We start from the raw sequence: 16414 nt of genomic DNA on the forward strand, positions 1-16414 counted from the left end.
GGGAAAGCCCCTAAAGAATAAGGTGTCTAAAACAGTGCCTGCCGATATAATCTTATCAAAATACCCAGATTAAATGATTCCTCAAGGCTAAATATGTGTAATATATGAATCGATTTAGCCCAGAAAAAGTCTACAGTCTTAATAAGCCCTTATGAAGCCCTTATTTACTATCTTAATAAACATGGCTTACCGGATCCCATAGGGAAAATGACAGCTTCCAGCATTACATCGTCTTGTTAGAATGTGTCATACCTCAAGCAGCAAGAGACTGCTCACTGTTCCCCCAACTGAAGTTAATTCCTCTCAACAGTCCTGTGTGGAACAGCCATGGATTTTAGTAACGGTTGCTAAAATCATTTTCCTCATACAAACAGAAATCTTCATCTCTTTTCTGTTTCAGAGTAAATAGTACATACCAGCACTATTTTAAAATAACAAACTCTTGATTGAATAATAAAAACTACAGTTAAACACTAAAAAACTCTAAGCCATCTCCGTGGAGATGTTGCCTGTACAACGGCAAAGAGAATGACTGGGGTAGGCGGAGCCTAGGAGGGATCATGTGACCAGCTTTGCTGGGCTCTTTGCCATTTCCTGTTGGGGAAGAGAATATCCCACAAGTAAGGATGACGCCGTGGACCGGACACACCTATGTTGGAGAAATGGTAGAATTTAGTAAAAGTATGCAAAGAGGACCAAGTGGCTGCTTTGCAAATCTGATCAACCGAAGCTTCATTCCTAAACGCCCAGGAAGTAGAAACTGACCTAGTAGAATGAGCTGTAATACTTTTAGGCGGAGTTTTACCCGACTCGACATAGGCATGATGAATTAAAGATTTCAACCAAGATGCCAAAGAAATGGCAGAAGCTTTCTGGCCTTTTCTAGAACCGGAAAAGATAAATAGACTAGAAGTCTTTTGGAAAGATTTAGTAGCTTCAACATAATATTTCAAAGCTCTAACAACATCCAAAGAATGCAACGATTTCTCCTTAAAATTCTTAGGATTAGGACATAATGAAGGAACCACAATTTCTCTACTAATGTTGTTGGAATTCACAACCTTAGGTAAAAATTGAACAACACCGCCTTATCCTGATGAAAAATCAGAAAAGGAGACTCACAAGAAAGAGCAGATAATTCAGAGTCTCTTCTGGCAGAAGAGATCGCCAAAAGGAACAAAACTTTCCAAGAAAGTAATTTAATGTCCAATGAATGCATGGGTTCAAAAGGAGGAGCTTGAAGAGCCCCCAGAACCAAATTCAAACTCCAAGGAAGAGAAATTGACTTAATGACAGGTTTTATATGAACCAAAGCTTGTACAAAACAATGAATATCAGGAAGATTAGCAATCTTTCTGTGAAAAAGAACAGATAGAGCAGAGATTTGTCCTTTCAAGGAACTTGCGGACAAACCCTTAACTAAACCATCCTGAGAAACTGTAAAATTCTCGGTATTCTAAAAGAATGCCAAGAAAAATGATGAGAAAGACACCAAGAAATATAAGTCTTCCAGACTCTATAATATATCTCTCTAGATACAGATTTACGAGCCTGTAACATAGTATTAATCACAGAAACCTCTTTGACCAAGAATCAAGCGTTCAATCTCCATACCTTTAAATTTAAGGATTTCAGATCCTGATGGAAAAAAGGACCTTGTGACAGAAGGTCTGGTCTTAACGGAAGAGTCCACGGTTGGCAAGAGGCCATCCGGACAAGATCCGCATACCAAAACCTGTGAGGCCATGCCGGAGCTACCAGCAGAACAAACGAGCAATTCCTTCAGAATCTTGGAGATTACTCTTGGAAGAAGAACTAGAGGCGGAAAGATATAGGCAGGATGATACTTCCAAGGAAGTGATAATGCATCCACTGCCTCCGCCTGAGGATCCCGGGATCTGGACAGATACCTGGGAAGTTTCTTGTTTAGATGGGACGCCATCAGATCTATTTCTGGAAGTTCCCACATTTGAACAATCTGAAGAAATACCTCTGGGTGAAGAGACCATTCGCCCGGATGCAACGTTTGGCGACTGAGATAATCCGCTTCCCAATTGTCTATACCTAGGATATGAACCGCAGAGATTAGACAGGAGCTGGATTCTGCCCAAACCAGAATTCGAGATACTTCTTTCATAGCCAGAGGACTGTGAGTCCTTCCTTGATGATTGATGTATGCCACAGTTGTGACATTGTCTGTCTGAAAACAAATGAACGATTCTCTCTTCAAGAAGAGGCCAAGACTGAAGAGCTCTGAAAATTGCACGGAGTTCCAAAATATTGATCGGTAATCTCACCTCCTGAGATTCCCAAACTCCTTGTGCCGTCAGAGATCCCCATACAGCTCCCCAACCTGTAAGACTTGCATCTGTTGAAATTACAGTCCAGGTCGGAAGAACAAAAGAAGCCCCCTGAATTAAACGATGGTGATCTGTCCACCACGTCAGAGAGTGTCGTACAATCGGTTTTAAAGATATTAATTGAGATATCTTTGTGTAATCCCTGCACCATTGATTCAGCATACAGAGCTGAAGAGGTCGCATGTGAAAACGAGCAAAGGGGATCGCGTCCGATGCAGCAGTCATAAGACCTAGAATTTCCATGCATAAGGCTACCGAAGGGAATGATTGTGACTGAAGGTTTCGACAAGCTGAAATCAATTTTAGACGTCTCTTGTCTGTCAAAGACAGAGTCATGGACACTGAATCTATCTGGAAACCCAGAAAGGTTACCCTTGTCTGAGGAATCAATTAACTTTTTAGTGAATTGATCCTCCAACCATGATCTTGAAGAAACAACACAAGTCGATTCGTATGAGATTTCTGCTAAATGTAAAGACTGAGCAAGTACCAAGATATCGTCCAAATAAGGAAATACCACAATACCCTGTTCTCTGATTACAGACAGAAGGGCACCGAGAACCTTTGTAAAAATTCTTGGAGCTGTAGCTAGGCCAAACGGCAGAGCCACAAACTGGTAATGCTTGTCCAGGAAAGAGAATCTCAGGAACTGATAGTGATCTGGATGAATCGGAATATGCAGATATGCATCCTGTAAATCTATTGTGGACATATAATGCCCTTGCTGAACAAAAGGCAATATAGTCCTTACAGTTACCATTTTGAATGTTGGTATCCTTACATAACGATTTCAATATTTTTAGATCCAGAACTGGTCTGAAGGAGTTCTCCTTCTTTGGTACAATGAAGAGATTCGAATAAAACCCCAGCCCCTGTTCCAGAACTGGAACTGGCATAATTACTCCAGCCAACTCTAGATCTGAAACACATTTCAGAATGCTTGAGCTTTCACTGGATTTTACTGGGACACGGAAAGAAAAAATCTCTTTGCAGGAGGTCTCATCTTGAAACCAATTCTGTACCCATCTGAAACAATGTTCGTGAATCCAAAGATTGGGAACAGAATTGATCCAAATTTTCTTTGAAAAAACGTAACCTGCCCCCTACCAGCTGAGCTGGAATGAGGGCCGCACCTTCATGTGGACTTAGAAGCTGGCTTTGCTTTTCTAGAAGGCTTGGATTTATTCCAGACTGGGAGATGGTTTCCAAACTGAAACTGCTCCTGAGGAAGAAGGATCAGGCTTTTGTTCTTTGTTGAAAACGAAAGGAACGAAAACGATTATTAGCCCTGTTTTTACCCTTAGATTTTTTATCCTGTGGTAAAAAAGTTCCTTTCGCCACCAGTAACAGTTGAGATAATAGAATCCAACTGAGAACCAAATAAATTTGTTACCCTGGAAAGAAAGGGAAAGTAGAGTTGATTTAGAAGACATATCAGCATTCCAAGTTTTAAGCCATAAAGCTCTTCTAGCTAAAAATAGCTAGAGACATAAACCTGACATCAACTCTGATAATATCACAAATGTCATCACAGATAAAATTATTAGCATGTTGAAGAAGAATAATATATTATGAGAATCATGATCTGTTACTTGTTGCGCTAAAGTTTCCAACCAAAAAGTTGAAGCTGCAGCAACATCAGCCAATGATATAGCAGGTCTAAGAAGATTACCTGAACACAGATAAGCTTTTCTTAGAAAGTATTAAATTTTCCTATCTAAAGGATCCTTAAACGAAGTACCATCTGCCGTAGGAATAGTAGTATGTTTAGCAAGGGTAGAAATAGCCCCATCAACTTTAGGAATTTTGTCCCAAAATTCTAATCTGTCAGATGGCACAGGATATAATTGCTTAAAACGTTTAGAAGGAGTAAATGAATTACCCAAATTATTCCACTCTCTGGAAATTACTTCAGAAATAGCACCCAGGAACAGGAAAAACTTCTGGAATAACCACAGGAGATTTAAAGACCTTATCTAAACGTTTAGATTTCGTATCAAGAGGACCAGAATCCTCAATTTCTAAAGCAATTAGTACTTCTTTAAGTAAAGAACGAATAAATTCCATTTTAAATAAATATGAAGATTTATCAGCATCAACCTCTGAGACAGAATCCTCTGAACCAGAAGAGTCATTAGAATCAGAATGATGATGTTCATTTAAAAATTCAGCTGTATAAAGAGAAGTTTTAAAAGATTTTTTATGTTTACTAGAAGGAGGAATAACAGACATAGCCTTCTTGATGGATTCAGAAACAAAATCTCTTATGTTATCAGGAACACTCTGAATATTAGATGTTGATGGAACAGCAACAGGTAATGTAACATTACTAAAGGAAATATTATCTGCATTAACAAGTTTGTCATGACAATTAATACAAACAGCTGGAGGAACAGCTACCAAAAGTTTACAGCAGATACACTTAGCTTGGTAGTTCCAGCACCAGACAGCGATTTTCCTGAAGTATCTTCTGACTCAGATGCAACGTGAGACATCTTACAATATGTAAGAGAAAAAAACAACATATAAAGCAAAATTGATCAAATTCCTTAAATGACAGTTTCAGGAATGGGAAAAAATGCCAAGAAACAAGCTTCTAGCAACCAGAAGCAATGAAAAAATGAGACTTAATTAATGTGGGAGACAAAAGCGACGCCCATATTTTTTTAGCGCCAAATCAGACGCCCACATTATTTGGCGCCTAAATGCTTTTGGTGCCAAAAATGACGCCACATCCTGGAACGCCGACATTTCGGCGCAAAAGAACGTCAAAAAAATGACGCAACTTCCGGCGACACGTATGACGCCGGAAACAGAAATGATTTTTTGCGCCAAAAAAGTCAGCGCCAAGAATGACGCAATAAAATGAAGCATTTTCAGCCCCCGCGAGCCTAAACAGCCCACAGGAAAAAAGTCAAATTTTTTAAGGTAAGAAAAAAATGATTGATTCAAATGCATTATCCCAAATATGAAACTGACTGTCTGAAAATAAGGAATATTGAACATCCTGAGTCAAGGCAAATAAATGTTTGAATACATATATTTAGAACTTTATAAAAAAATGCCCAACCATAGCTTAGAGTGTCACAGAAAATAAGACTTACTTACCCCAGGGCACTCATCTACATAATATAGCAGATAGCCAAACCAGTACTGAAACGAGAATCAGCAGAGGTAATGGTATATATATATATATAAGAGTATATCGTCGATCTGAAAAGGGAGGTAAGAGATGAATCTCTACGACCGATAACAGAGAACCTATGAAATAGACCCCGTAGAAGGAGATCATTGCATTCAAATAGGCAATACTCTCCTCACATCCCTCTGACATTCACTGCACGCTGAGAGGAAAACCGGGCTCCAACCTGCTGCGGAGCTCATATCAACGTAGAATCTAGCACAAACTTACTTCACCACCTCCATAGGAGGCAAAGTTTGTAAAACTGATTTGTGGGTGTGGTGAGGGGTGTATTTTGTAGGCATTTTGAGGTTTGGGAAACTTTACCCCTCCTGGTAGGAATGTATATCCCATACGTCACTAGCTCATGGACTCTTGCTAATTACATGAAAGAAAATATAATCCGTTCTTAAAATGACAGGGCGGGCCGTTGACTCGTCTTACTATAGAAGAAATTAATTTATCAGGTAAGCATAAATTTACTTTTCTTCTATAAAGGTAAGACGAGTCCACGGATTCATCCTTACTTGTGGGATACAATACCAAAGCTACAAGGACACGGATGAACGGGAGGGACAAGACAGATGGTTAAACAGAAGGCACCACTGCTTGAAGAACTTTTCTCCCAAAAATAGCCTCCGAAGAAGCAAAGGTATCAAATATGTAAAATTTGGAAAAGGTATGAAGCGAAGACCAAGTCGCAGCCTTACAAATCTGTTAAACAGAAGCATCATTTTTAAAAGCCCATGTGGAAGCCACCGCTCTAGTAGAGTGAGCTGTAATTCTTTCAGGAGGCTGCTGTCCAGCAGTCTCGTATGCCAAACGGATGATGCTTTTCAGCCAAAAGGCAAGAGAGGTAGCCGTAGCTTTTTGACCTTTACGTTTTCCAGAATAGACAACAAAGAAGATGTTTGACGGAAATCTGGTCGCTTGCAAGTAAAACTTCAAAGCACGAACCACATCCAAGTTGTGCAACAGACGCTCCTTCTGAGAAGGATTAGGACACAATTTCCTGATTGATATTCCTATTAGTAACAATCTTAGGAAGGAATTAGAGCTGCAACAACTAATCGTCATAATCGATAATAATCGATTATGAAAATAGTTGTCAACGAATCTCATAATCGATAAGTTGGTTTTTCAACCTTTAAGAGTATATATTCGTTATTTTTAGAGCGGACTAGATATTTCCCCTAACCTTTATAGCTGGTTATTTACCATTGCATATAGATATTTAAGATATTTTTATGTTAGAATGAAGTCAAAACACTTAGCATTGGTGAAGAGCTAACAAAGATAAATATACCACTTTGGTGAAATTGGCAAAACCCTACTTATACACCTCAACAGCCTTTTCTCTGCTGCAGGAAATATAGCAGAACCAGAACCAGCCTTAGCCAGAAGCATGTGGACATGTTGAGATTTTTGTATTTCAATGCAAAGTTTCTGAAAGAGTGAATAACAGAATGTTATTAACAGTGATAGTCTAACTCTTTCTAGTTCTACCTCTTTTCAAACAGTTTGTGGTTTTGTTTTGTTTAATTATAAAACTGTGCTCTGCTGCTTAAAAATTGAAGAAACAGTTGTGTTAATGTAAAGTTTTAGTCTGAAGTTTATATTTGTATCACTCATGTGGATTTTATTTAAAACATAGAAAACTATTATTGATTCTCTTTTTATCCGATTAGTCGATTAATCGAAAAAATAATCGGCCGATTAATCGATTATGAAAATAATCGTTAGTTGCAGCCCTAGAAGGAATCCAGGTTTGGTACGCAAAAACCACCTTATCAAGCATGGAAAACAAGATAAGGCGAGTCGCATTTGCAATGCAGATAGTTCAGAAACCCTTCGAGCCGAAGAGATTCCAACTAAAAACAGAACTTTCCAAGATAGAAGCTTAATATCTATGGAATGCATAGGTTCAAATGGAACCCCTTGAAGAACTTTAAGAACTAAATTCAAACTACATGGCAGAGCAACCGGTCTAAACACAGGCTTGATTCTAACTAAAGCCTGACAGAACAACTGAACGTCTGGAACATCTGCCAGATGTTTGTGCAGTAGAATTGATAAAGCAGATATCTGTCCCTTTAAGGAAGCTAGCCGATAGCCCCTTCTTCAATCCTTCTTGGAGAAAGGGACAAAATCCTAGGAATCAAGATCTTACTCCATGAGTAGCCTTTGGATTCATACCAATAAAGATATTTACGCCATATCTTATGATAAATTTTCCTGGTGACAGGCTTTCGAGCCTGAATCAAGGTATCTATGACCGACTCCGAGAAACTCCGCTTGATCAAGCGTTCAATCTCCAAGCAGTCAGCCGCAGAGAAACTAGATTTGGATGCTGGAACGGACCTTGAGTCAGAAGGTCCTGTCTCAGTGGCAGAGTCCATGGTGGAAGAGATTACATGTCCACCAGGACTGCATACCAAGTCCTGCGTGGCCACGCAGGTGCTATAAAAATCACAGAAGCTCTCTCCTGTTTGATTCTGGCAATTAAACGAGGAAGGAGAGGAAATGGTGGAAACACATAAGCCAGGTTGAACGACCAGGGTACTGCTAGAGCACTCTATCAGTACTGCCTGAGGATCCCTTGACCTGGACCCGTACAAGGAAGTTTGGCTTTCTGACGAGACGCCATCAGATCAAATTCTGGTGTGCCCCATTGCTGAATCAATTGTGCAAACACCTCGGATGGAGTTTCCCACTCCCCCGGATGAAAAGTCTGATGACTTAGAAAATCCGCTTCCCAGTTCTCCACTCCTGGGATATAGATTGCTGATAGATTGGCAAGAGTGAGTCTCTGCCCATTGAATTATTTTGGTAACCTCTCATCGCTAGAGAACTCTTTGTTCCCCCCTGATGATTGATATATGCTACAGTCGTGATATTGTCCGACTGGAATCTTATGAATCTGGCCGACGCCAGCTGACGCCACGCCTGAAGCGCGTTGAATATCGCTCTCAGTTCTAGAATATTTATATTGGGAATATTTATTGGGAGGAGAGCCTCCTCCTGAGTCCACAAACCCTGAGCTTTCAGTGAATTCCAGACTGCACCAAAGCCAATAGGCTGGCGTCCGTCGTCACTATGACCCACGCTGGCCTGCGGAAACACATTCCCTGGGACAGATGATCCTGTGACAACCACTAAAGAAGAGAGTCTCTGGTCTCTTGGTCCAGATTTATCTGAGGAGATAAATCTGCATAATCCCCATTCCACTGTTGAGCATGCAAAGTTGCAGTGGGTCTGAGATGCAAGCGAGGCAAACGGAACTATGTCCCATTGCCGCTACCATTAAGCCGATTACCTCCATACACTGAGCCACTGATGGGCGAGGAATGGAATGAAGAGCTCGGCAGATGGATAGAATTTTTGATTTCCTGACCTCCGTCAGAAACATTTTCATGTCCCACCGAATCTATCAGAGTTCCCAGGAAAGGAAACTCTTGTGAGAGGGATAAGTGAACTCTTTGCATGTTCGCCTTCCACCCGTGAGATCTTTAGAAAAGCCACCACGATGCCCATGTGAGACTTGGCTAGTTGGAAAGTTGACACCTGGATTAAGATATTGTCCAGATAAGGTGCCCCAGCAATGCCCCGCGGCCTTAGAACCGCCAGAAGGACCCTAGCACCTTTGTGAAAATTCTGGGAGCTGTGGCCAACCCGAAGGGAAGAGCCACAAACTGGGTAATGCTTGTCCAGAAAGGCGAACCTGAGGAACTGATGATGATCTTTGTGGATAGGAATGTGTAGATACGCATCCTTTAAGTCCACAGTGGTCAATATATTGACCCTCCTAGATCATTGGCAAAATAGTCCTGAATGGTCTCCATCTTGAAGGATGGGACTCCAGACCAATTTTGGATCTCTAGATCCTAAAAAAATTCCTCGAAGGTTCCCTCTTTTTTGGGAACCACAAACAGATTGGAGTATGAACCCTTGCCCCTGTTCTGTTTTCGGAACTGGGCAGATCACTCCCATGGTATATAGGTCTTCTTACACAGCATAAGAACGCCTCTCTTTTTGTCTGGTTTACAGACAATGGAGAAAGATGGAATCTCCCCCTTGGTGGAGAATCTTTGAAAATCTAGAAGTTACCCCTGGGTTACTATTTCTAAAGCCCAGGAGTCCTGACGTCTCTTGCCCAAGCCTGAGCGATGAAAGAAAGTCTGCCCCCTACTAGATCCAGTCCCGGATCGGGGGCTACCCCTTCATGCTGTCCGTTGGTGGCAGCAGCGGGCTTCATAGCCTGTTTACCCTTGTTCCAAGTCTGGTTAGGTCCTCCAGACTGACTTGGATTGAGCGAAATTCCCCTCTTTGCTTTGAGGCAGGGGAAGAGGGAGAGGGACCACTTTTGAAGTTCTGAAAGGAACGAAAATTATTTTGTTTGGTCTTATCCTGAGGAAGGCATGGCCTTTCGCTCCAGTGATGTCTGAGATGATCTCTTTAAGTTCAGGCCCAAATAGGGTCTTACCCTTGAAAGGGATAGCTAAAAAGCTTAGCTTTTGATGACACATCAGCAGACCAGGATTTAAGCCATAACGCTCTACGCGCTAAAATGGCAAAAACCTGAATTCTTTCGCCGCTAATTTAGCCAATTGAAAAACGGGCATCTCTAATGAAAGAATTAGCTAGCTTGGTAGCCCTAATTCTATCCAGAATATCATCTAATGGGGTCCTCAACCTGAAGAGCCTCTTCCAGAGCCATGAACCAAAAGGACGCTGCAGTAGTTACAGGAACAATGCACGCTATAGGTTGGAGAAGAAAACCTTGGTGAACAAATATTTTCTTCAGAAGACCCTCTAATTTTTTATCCATAGGTTTTTTTAAAGCACAACTGTCCTCGATAGGTATAATTGTACGCTTAGCCAGGGTAGAAATAGCTCCCTCCACCTTAGAGACCGTCTGCCATGAGTCCCCGCACGGCGTCAGATATGGAAACATTTTCTTAAAAGTAGGAGGGGGAGCGAACGGAATACCTGGTCTATCCCACTCCTTAGTAACAATGTCCCAAAATCCTCTTAGGGACCGGAAAAACCATCAGTGTAAACAGGAACCTCTAAATATTTGTCCATTTTACACAATATCTCTGGAACGACAATATGGTCACAATCATCCAGAGTAGCTAAAACCTCCCTGAGCAATAAACAGAGGTGCTCTAGCTTAAATTTAAATGCCGTCATATCTGAATCTGTCTGAGGGAACATCTTTCCTGAATCAGAAATCTCTCCCTCAGACAGCAAATCCCTCATCCCTACCTAACATTGTGAGGGAATATCGGATACGGCTACTAAAGTGTCAGAAGGCTCAGCATTTGTTCTTAACCCAGAGCTACTGCACTTCCCTTGCAACCCTGGCAGTTTAGATAAAACCTCTGTGAGGGTAGTATTCATCACTGAAGCCATATCTTGCAAGGTGAAAGAATTAGACGCACTAGAAGTACTGGTTGTGACACTTGGGGAGAACTAGATGGCGAAACCTGATTTACTTCTGTCTGAGAATCATTTAATGCCAAATTCTAATAAGTCAAAATATGCTGTTTGCAATTTATAGACATATCAGTACAATTGGGACACATTCTTAGAGGGGGTTCCACAATGGCTTCTAAACAAATTGAACAATGAGTTTCCTCAGTGTCAGACATGTTTAACAGGCTAGTAATGAAGCAAGCAAGCTTGGGAAAACACTTTATTTAATGAAAAAAAACACAATTTGCAAAAACGGTACTGTACCTTTAAGAGAAAAAAAAGCCATACACAAACTGCAAAACAGGTTAAAATTGCTTCAAAATTTTCGAAATTTTAACAGTGTACCCACTAAGCCTTAGAAGGATTGCACCACAAGTAAAAAAGCAATAGACCCCTAAAGGAAAAAAACGGATTGATAATTGTCCTAAAACCGGTTAAAAACCCCTAAGCACCTTGCCACAGCTCTGCTGTGGCCCTACCTGCCATTCGGAAGCGATAATATCGGGTTTAAAGCTTCAATTAGTCCCTCAGAAGACTATCAGGACCTCAGGAGAAGTTGCTTGCTGCTTGTAAATGTAGGGCCCAAGCCCACCTCACTCGATGTTGCTGGGGCCTACACAAAACTAACAAACCCTGCCTGAAAGCCATGTGGGTTATAAACAACCCCAAAGAACCCTCAAGCAAATGTCCCATAAAACAGAAAACGTTACTCCCAGACACAAAAAACGTTTTGTCCCAAATTCACATAAACTGAGTGCCCACAAAAAATTAACCCTTTATGCAAGCTAGTAAAAACCTCTGATAACACTAGATTACTGCTTACCCTTCCCCTAAATGGGGACACTGTCAGCCTTTCTGAGTTAACAGTCTCTGCAGAAAATATGACTGAACATACCTCATTGCTGTATAGCAAGAAACCAATCAAACTTCAGTGTGAGGAACGAAGATAAAATAAAACTAACAGTTTAACACCTCTTCTCTTTACCCTTCTGCTTAGAGCCAGCAAAGAGAATGACTGGGGGGTGGAGTTAAGGGGGGAGTTATATAGACAGCTCTGCCTGTGGTGGTCTCTTTGCTACACTTCCTGTCAGGAAGGACAATATCCCACAAGTTAGGATGAATCCGTGGACTCGGTACATCTTGCAAAAGAAATACCTTTTATTTTAGTACTGGCAGGACTTTCTGCCGAGTACTTAAGATGGCGGGGACAATTGTGGGGTCGGGGAGGGAAGAGAGCTGTTTGGGAGGGGATCAGGGGGGGTGTGATGTGTCAGGTGGGAGGCTGATCTCTACATTAAAGCTGAAATTAACCCTGCAAGCTCCCTACAAGCTACCTAATTAACCCCTTCACTGCTAGACATAATTCACCGTGTGATGCGCATCGGTATTTAGCGGCCAAAGCCATATATGTCTGGCTATTTCTGAACAAAGGGGGATCCCAGAGAAGCATTTACAACCATTTGTGCCATAATTGCACAAGATGTTTGTAAATAATTTCAGTGAGAAACCTAAAATTGTGAAAAATTTAACTTTTTTTCATTTGATCGCATTTGGCATTGAAATGGTGGCATGAAATATACCAAGATGGGCCTAGATTCAATACTTGGGGTTGTCTACTACACTAAAGCTAAAATTAACCCTAGAAGCTCCCTAATTAACCCCTTCACTGCTGGGCATAATACACGTGTGGTGCGCAGTGGCATTTAGCAGCCTTCTAATTACCAAAAAGCAACGCTAAAGTCATATATGTCTGCTATTTCTGAACAAAGGGGTATCCCAGAGAAGCATTTACAACCATTTATGCCATAATTGCACAAGTTGTTTGCAAATAATTTCAGTGAGAAACCTAAAGTTTGTGAAAAAATTTGTGAAAAAGTGAACAATTTTTTTATTTGATCTCATTTGGCGGTGAAATTGTGGCATGAAATATACCAAAATGGGCCTAGATCAATACTTTGGGATGTCTTCTAAAAAAAAATATATACATGTCAAGGGATATTCAGGGATTCCTGAAAGATATCAGTGTCCCAATATAACTAGCGCTAATTTTTAAAAAAAGTGGTTTGGAAATAGTAAAGTGCTACTTGTACTTATTGCCCTATAACTTGCAAAAAAAAAAGAGCAAAGAACATGTAAACATTGTGTATTTCTAAACTCAGGACAAAATTTAGAAACTATTTAGCATGGGTGTTTTTTTGGTGGTTGTAGATGTGTAACCAGATTTTGGGGGTCAAAGTTAGAAAAAGTGTGTTTTTTTTCCATTTTTTCCTCATTTTTATAATTTTTTTGTAGCAAATTATAAGATATAATGAAAATAATGGTATCTTTAGAAAGTCAATTTAATGGCGAGAAAAACAGTATATAATGTGTGGGTACAGTAAATGAGTAAGAGGAAAATTACAGCTAAAACAACAAACACAGCAGAAATGTAAAAATAGCCCTGGTCCTTAAGGGAAAGAAATTGAAAAATGGCCTTGTCCTTAAGGGGTTAAAACTGATGTATTAGGCGGGAAGGGGGGGGGTATTTATAAGCTTTTGAGGTTTGGGATACGTTGCCTCCTCCTGGTAGGAATGTATATCCTATACATAACAGCTTGTGGACTCTCGCCACCTATATAAAAGAAATAGAATTAAAATCAGCAAATATTATATACTGCATTAGTTTCATCCCTCTGTTCTAAAATTTATTTTCTCTTAGTGGTCTTTTACACTTATATTGTTACGCTAATTAATTTAGCAAACACTAGCTGACGATATGTCTGTAGAATAGAAAATAAATCACGGCTACACATCTGTTTAGTGTAGAATGTGACACCATGGCATAATTAAATTATAAAAATTAAATTATTAAAACCATGTAAAAGTACAACAAATGCATTTATATTTAAAAAAACAAACTAACAAAAAAAAACAAAAAAAAACTTACAATGCTCCAGGTAACTTAGAGTTGTTCAACGTCTGTTTTTTTATAATGTAAATTACGATACCAATAAGAAGAATTAAAAAGATGCCTAAAGAAGTACCGACTGCCACTTTCAATCTGAAATCTTAAAAAAAAAAATATATATAAAAATAAATAGGAAGCAAGACATTTTTTAGTTATGCATTCACAACAAATATTTACAAATTACATATTTAACCACAATAACCTTGCACAAATAAAATTTAACAGTACTAAAGAAATTAAAAAAAAAGAAATTCAAACCATCTAATGGTTTAATCATACTTATGTCACAATAGCTGTCAGATATTAAAGAAATAGGAAAGCCAAAAATAAAGTTTCATGATTCAGAGCATGTCACTTTAAGACACTTAAAATATACTTCTATTATCAGATTTACTTTATTATTTTTAAACCTTTTTTGAAAAACATATGTACTATAAACTACACTAGTGATAGCTAGATAGGTGATTGATGGCTACACACATTTGTATCTGTCTCCCCAGGTGTGTTCAGCTAGCTCCCAATAGTGCAATGCTGATCGGTAGCCAACTATGGGCTAGATTACAAGTGGTGCTTAATCATTAGCACAAGTTGCAACAAGAATAATGCTACCACGCTAAATTTAATATTACAAGCTGAAACAAAACAAGACCATTCTAGCGCAAATTAAATTTGCGCTTAAAATGTATGCTTACCTGATAAATTAATTTCCTTCTTCGCAGTGAGTCCACAAAATATTCTTAACCTATGGGAATTACTCCACCTGGCAAAGACACCCCAAACAAGACTATAAATATCCCTCCCACTTTCCCTGCCCTCTAGTAGTTCAGCCAAGGTTAAGGAACAGTGAAGAGATACAAGGCGTACAGAGGTGAAAGAAAAAAAAATGACTGTAGCCACCACACATTTAGTATCTGGGAGGGGATATGGACAAAAGTTGGATCCTTACAGATTTGTTCAATTAAGACCTCATTCTTGAAGGCCCAAGTGGTTGCCCCCACACAAGTGGAATGAGCTGTGATTCTCAAAGGGGATTCTTGGCCCACTTATGCCAAACAAATTACACTTCTCAACCAAAAGGAAATGGTTACAGCTGAGGCCTTCTGCTCCTTGCACTTACCAGTACAAAGGATGAAGAAGAGTGAAAAAATTCATTAGTAGCGTGAAGGTAGAACTTTAATGACCTTACCACATCCAAATTATGTAACAATCTCTCATTGGAGAATGACAGATTAGGACAAAGTGAAGGAACTCCAATTGCCTGGTTGATATTGCAAGTATTCACTAGCTTAGGTAGAAAGCCTGGTTGAGTCCTTAACACAGCCTTGTCCCGATGGATCATCAGATACGGAGGATCACACAATGCTGAAAGCTCTGATACTCTGCTAGCAGAGGAAAAAGCAAGTAGGAAAACCACCTTCCAAGTGAGTAACATCAACCGCATGCAGAGGTTCAAACGGAGCCCTCTAAAGAACCTTAAGAGCTAAATGTAGGCTCCAAGGGGGAGCAATAGGTTTGAAGACAGGTTTAATTCTAACCAGAGCCTGAAAAAACTCTTGAACATCCGGCAAACTAGCAAATTTATTGTGAAACAGAAAGGGCAGATATTTGACCCATTGATAGAACTGGCCAACAGGTCTTTCTTCAGACCTTACTTTCTTCAGAATCTATGCCAATAAAAATCTTGCTGGTCACAACAGAGAAGAACAGTCCTCCAGATCTTGTAGTAGATGCATCTGGTGACAGGCTTGCAAGCCTGTATAAGAGTATTAAATCACACTATCAGAGAAACCTCTCCAAGCTAAAATCAACTATTTAATCTCCAGGCAGTCAGCCTCAGAGTATCCAGGTTTTGATAGAACAGACCCTGAGTCCTGACGAAGAGGTAGCCACCAAGGCTGAGCCGACAACAGGCTCAGCAAGAGCTATAAAGATAGTCGTGTGCACTCCTGTTTGATCCGAGATACAACTCGGGGCAGAAGTAGAATTGGCAGAACCTGAACACCCCACCTGTGGGTTAGTTCCAGAAATACCTCCTGATTCAAAGATCATTCCCCTGAATGAAGGGTATGGACCATTCCCCCGAATGAAGGGTATGCCTGCTCAGGAAATCTGACTTCCAATTCTAAACACCTGGGATGTGGATAACAGATCTGAAAATGATGTCTCTCTGCCCACTGAAGGATCCAAGACATCTCCAGCATTCCCAGGAAGCTCAAAGTGCCTCCCTGAAGGTTGATGTAGGCTACTGTAGTGATGTCAGATTGGAATCAGATATGCTGTACAGAACCCAGTTGAGGCCACGCCAGAAGTGTGTTGTATATGGCCCTCAACTCGAGAACGTTGATCAGGAGGGACACTTCCTCATCACACCAAGTTACCTAGGCTCTGAGAAAACCCCGCACCAACTCACGTCTATAGAAATTAAAATCCAAGAAGGGTGGCAGAAAC

The 16414-nt window shown here is 40.3% G+C and overlaps 1 protein-coding gene across 1 annotated transcript in view; it reads right to left on the minus strand.

Moving 5' to 3' along the window:
• IFNGR1 (interferon gamma receptor 1) overlaps window positions 1–16414 on the minus strand; it is a 482099-nt gene that overhangs the window by 93848 nt on the left and 371837 nt on the right. Inside the window, exon 6 of the mRNA XM_053712170.1 lies at window positions 13946–14066. Coding sequence (XP_053568145.1) covers window positions 13946–14066 — 121 coding nt within the window. The remainder of the gene's footprint in view (window positions 1–13945; window positions 14067–16414) is intronic.

The sequence above is a fragment of the Bombina bombina genome, chromosome 4 (assembly GCF_027579735.1).
Source record: "Bombina bombina isolate aBomBom1 chromosome 4, aBomBom1.pri, whole genome shotgun sequence".
NCBI classification, from domain to species: Eukaryota; Metazoa; Chordata; class Amphibia; order Anura; family Bombinatoridae; genus Bombina; species Bombina bombina.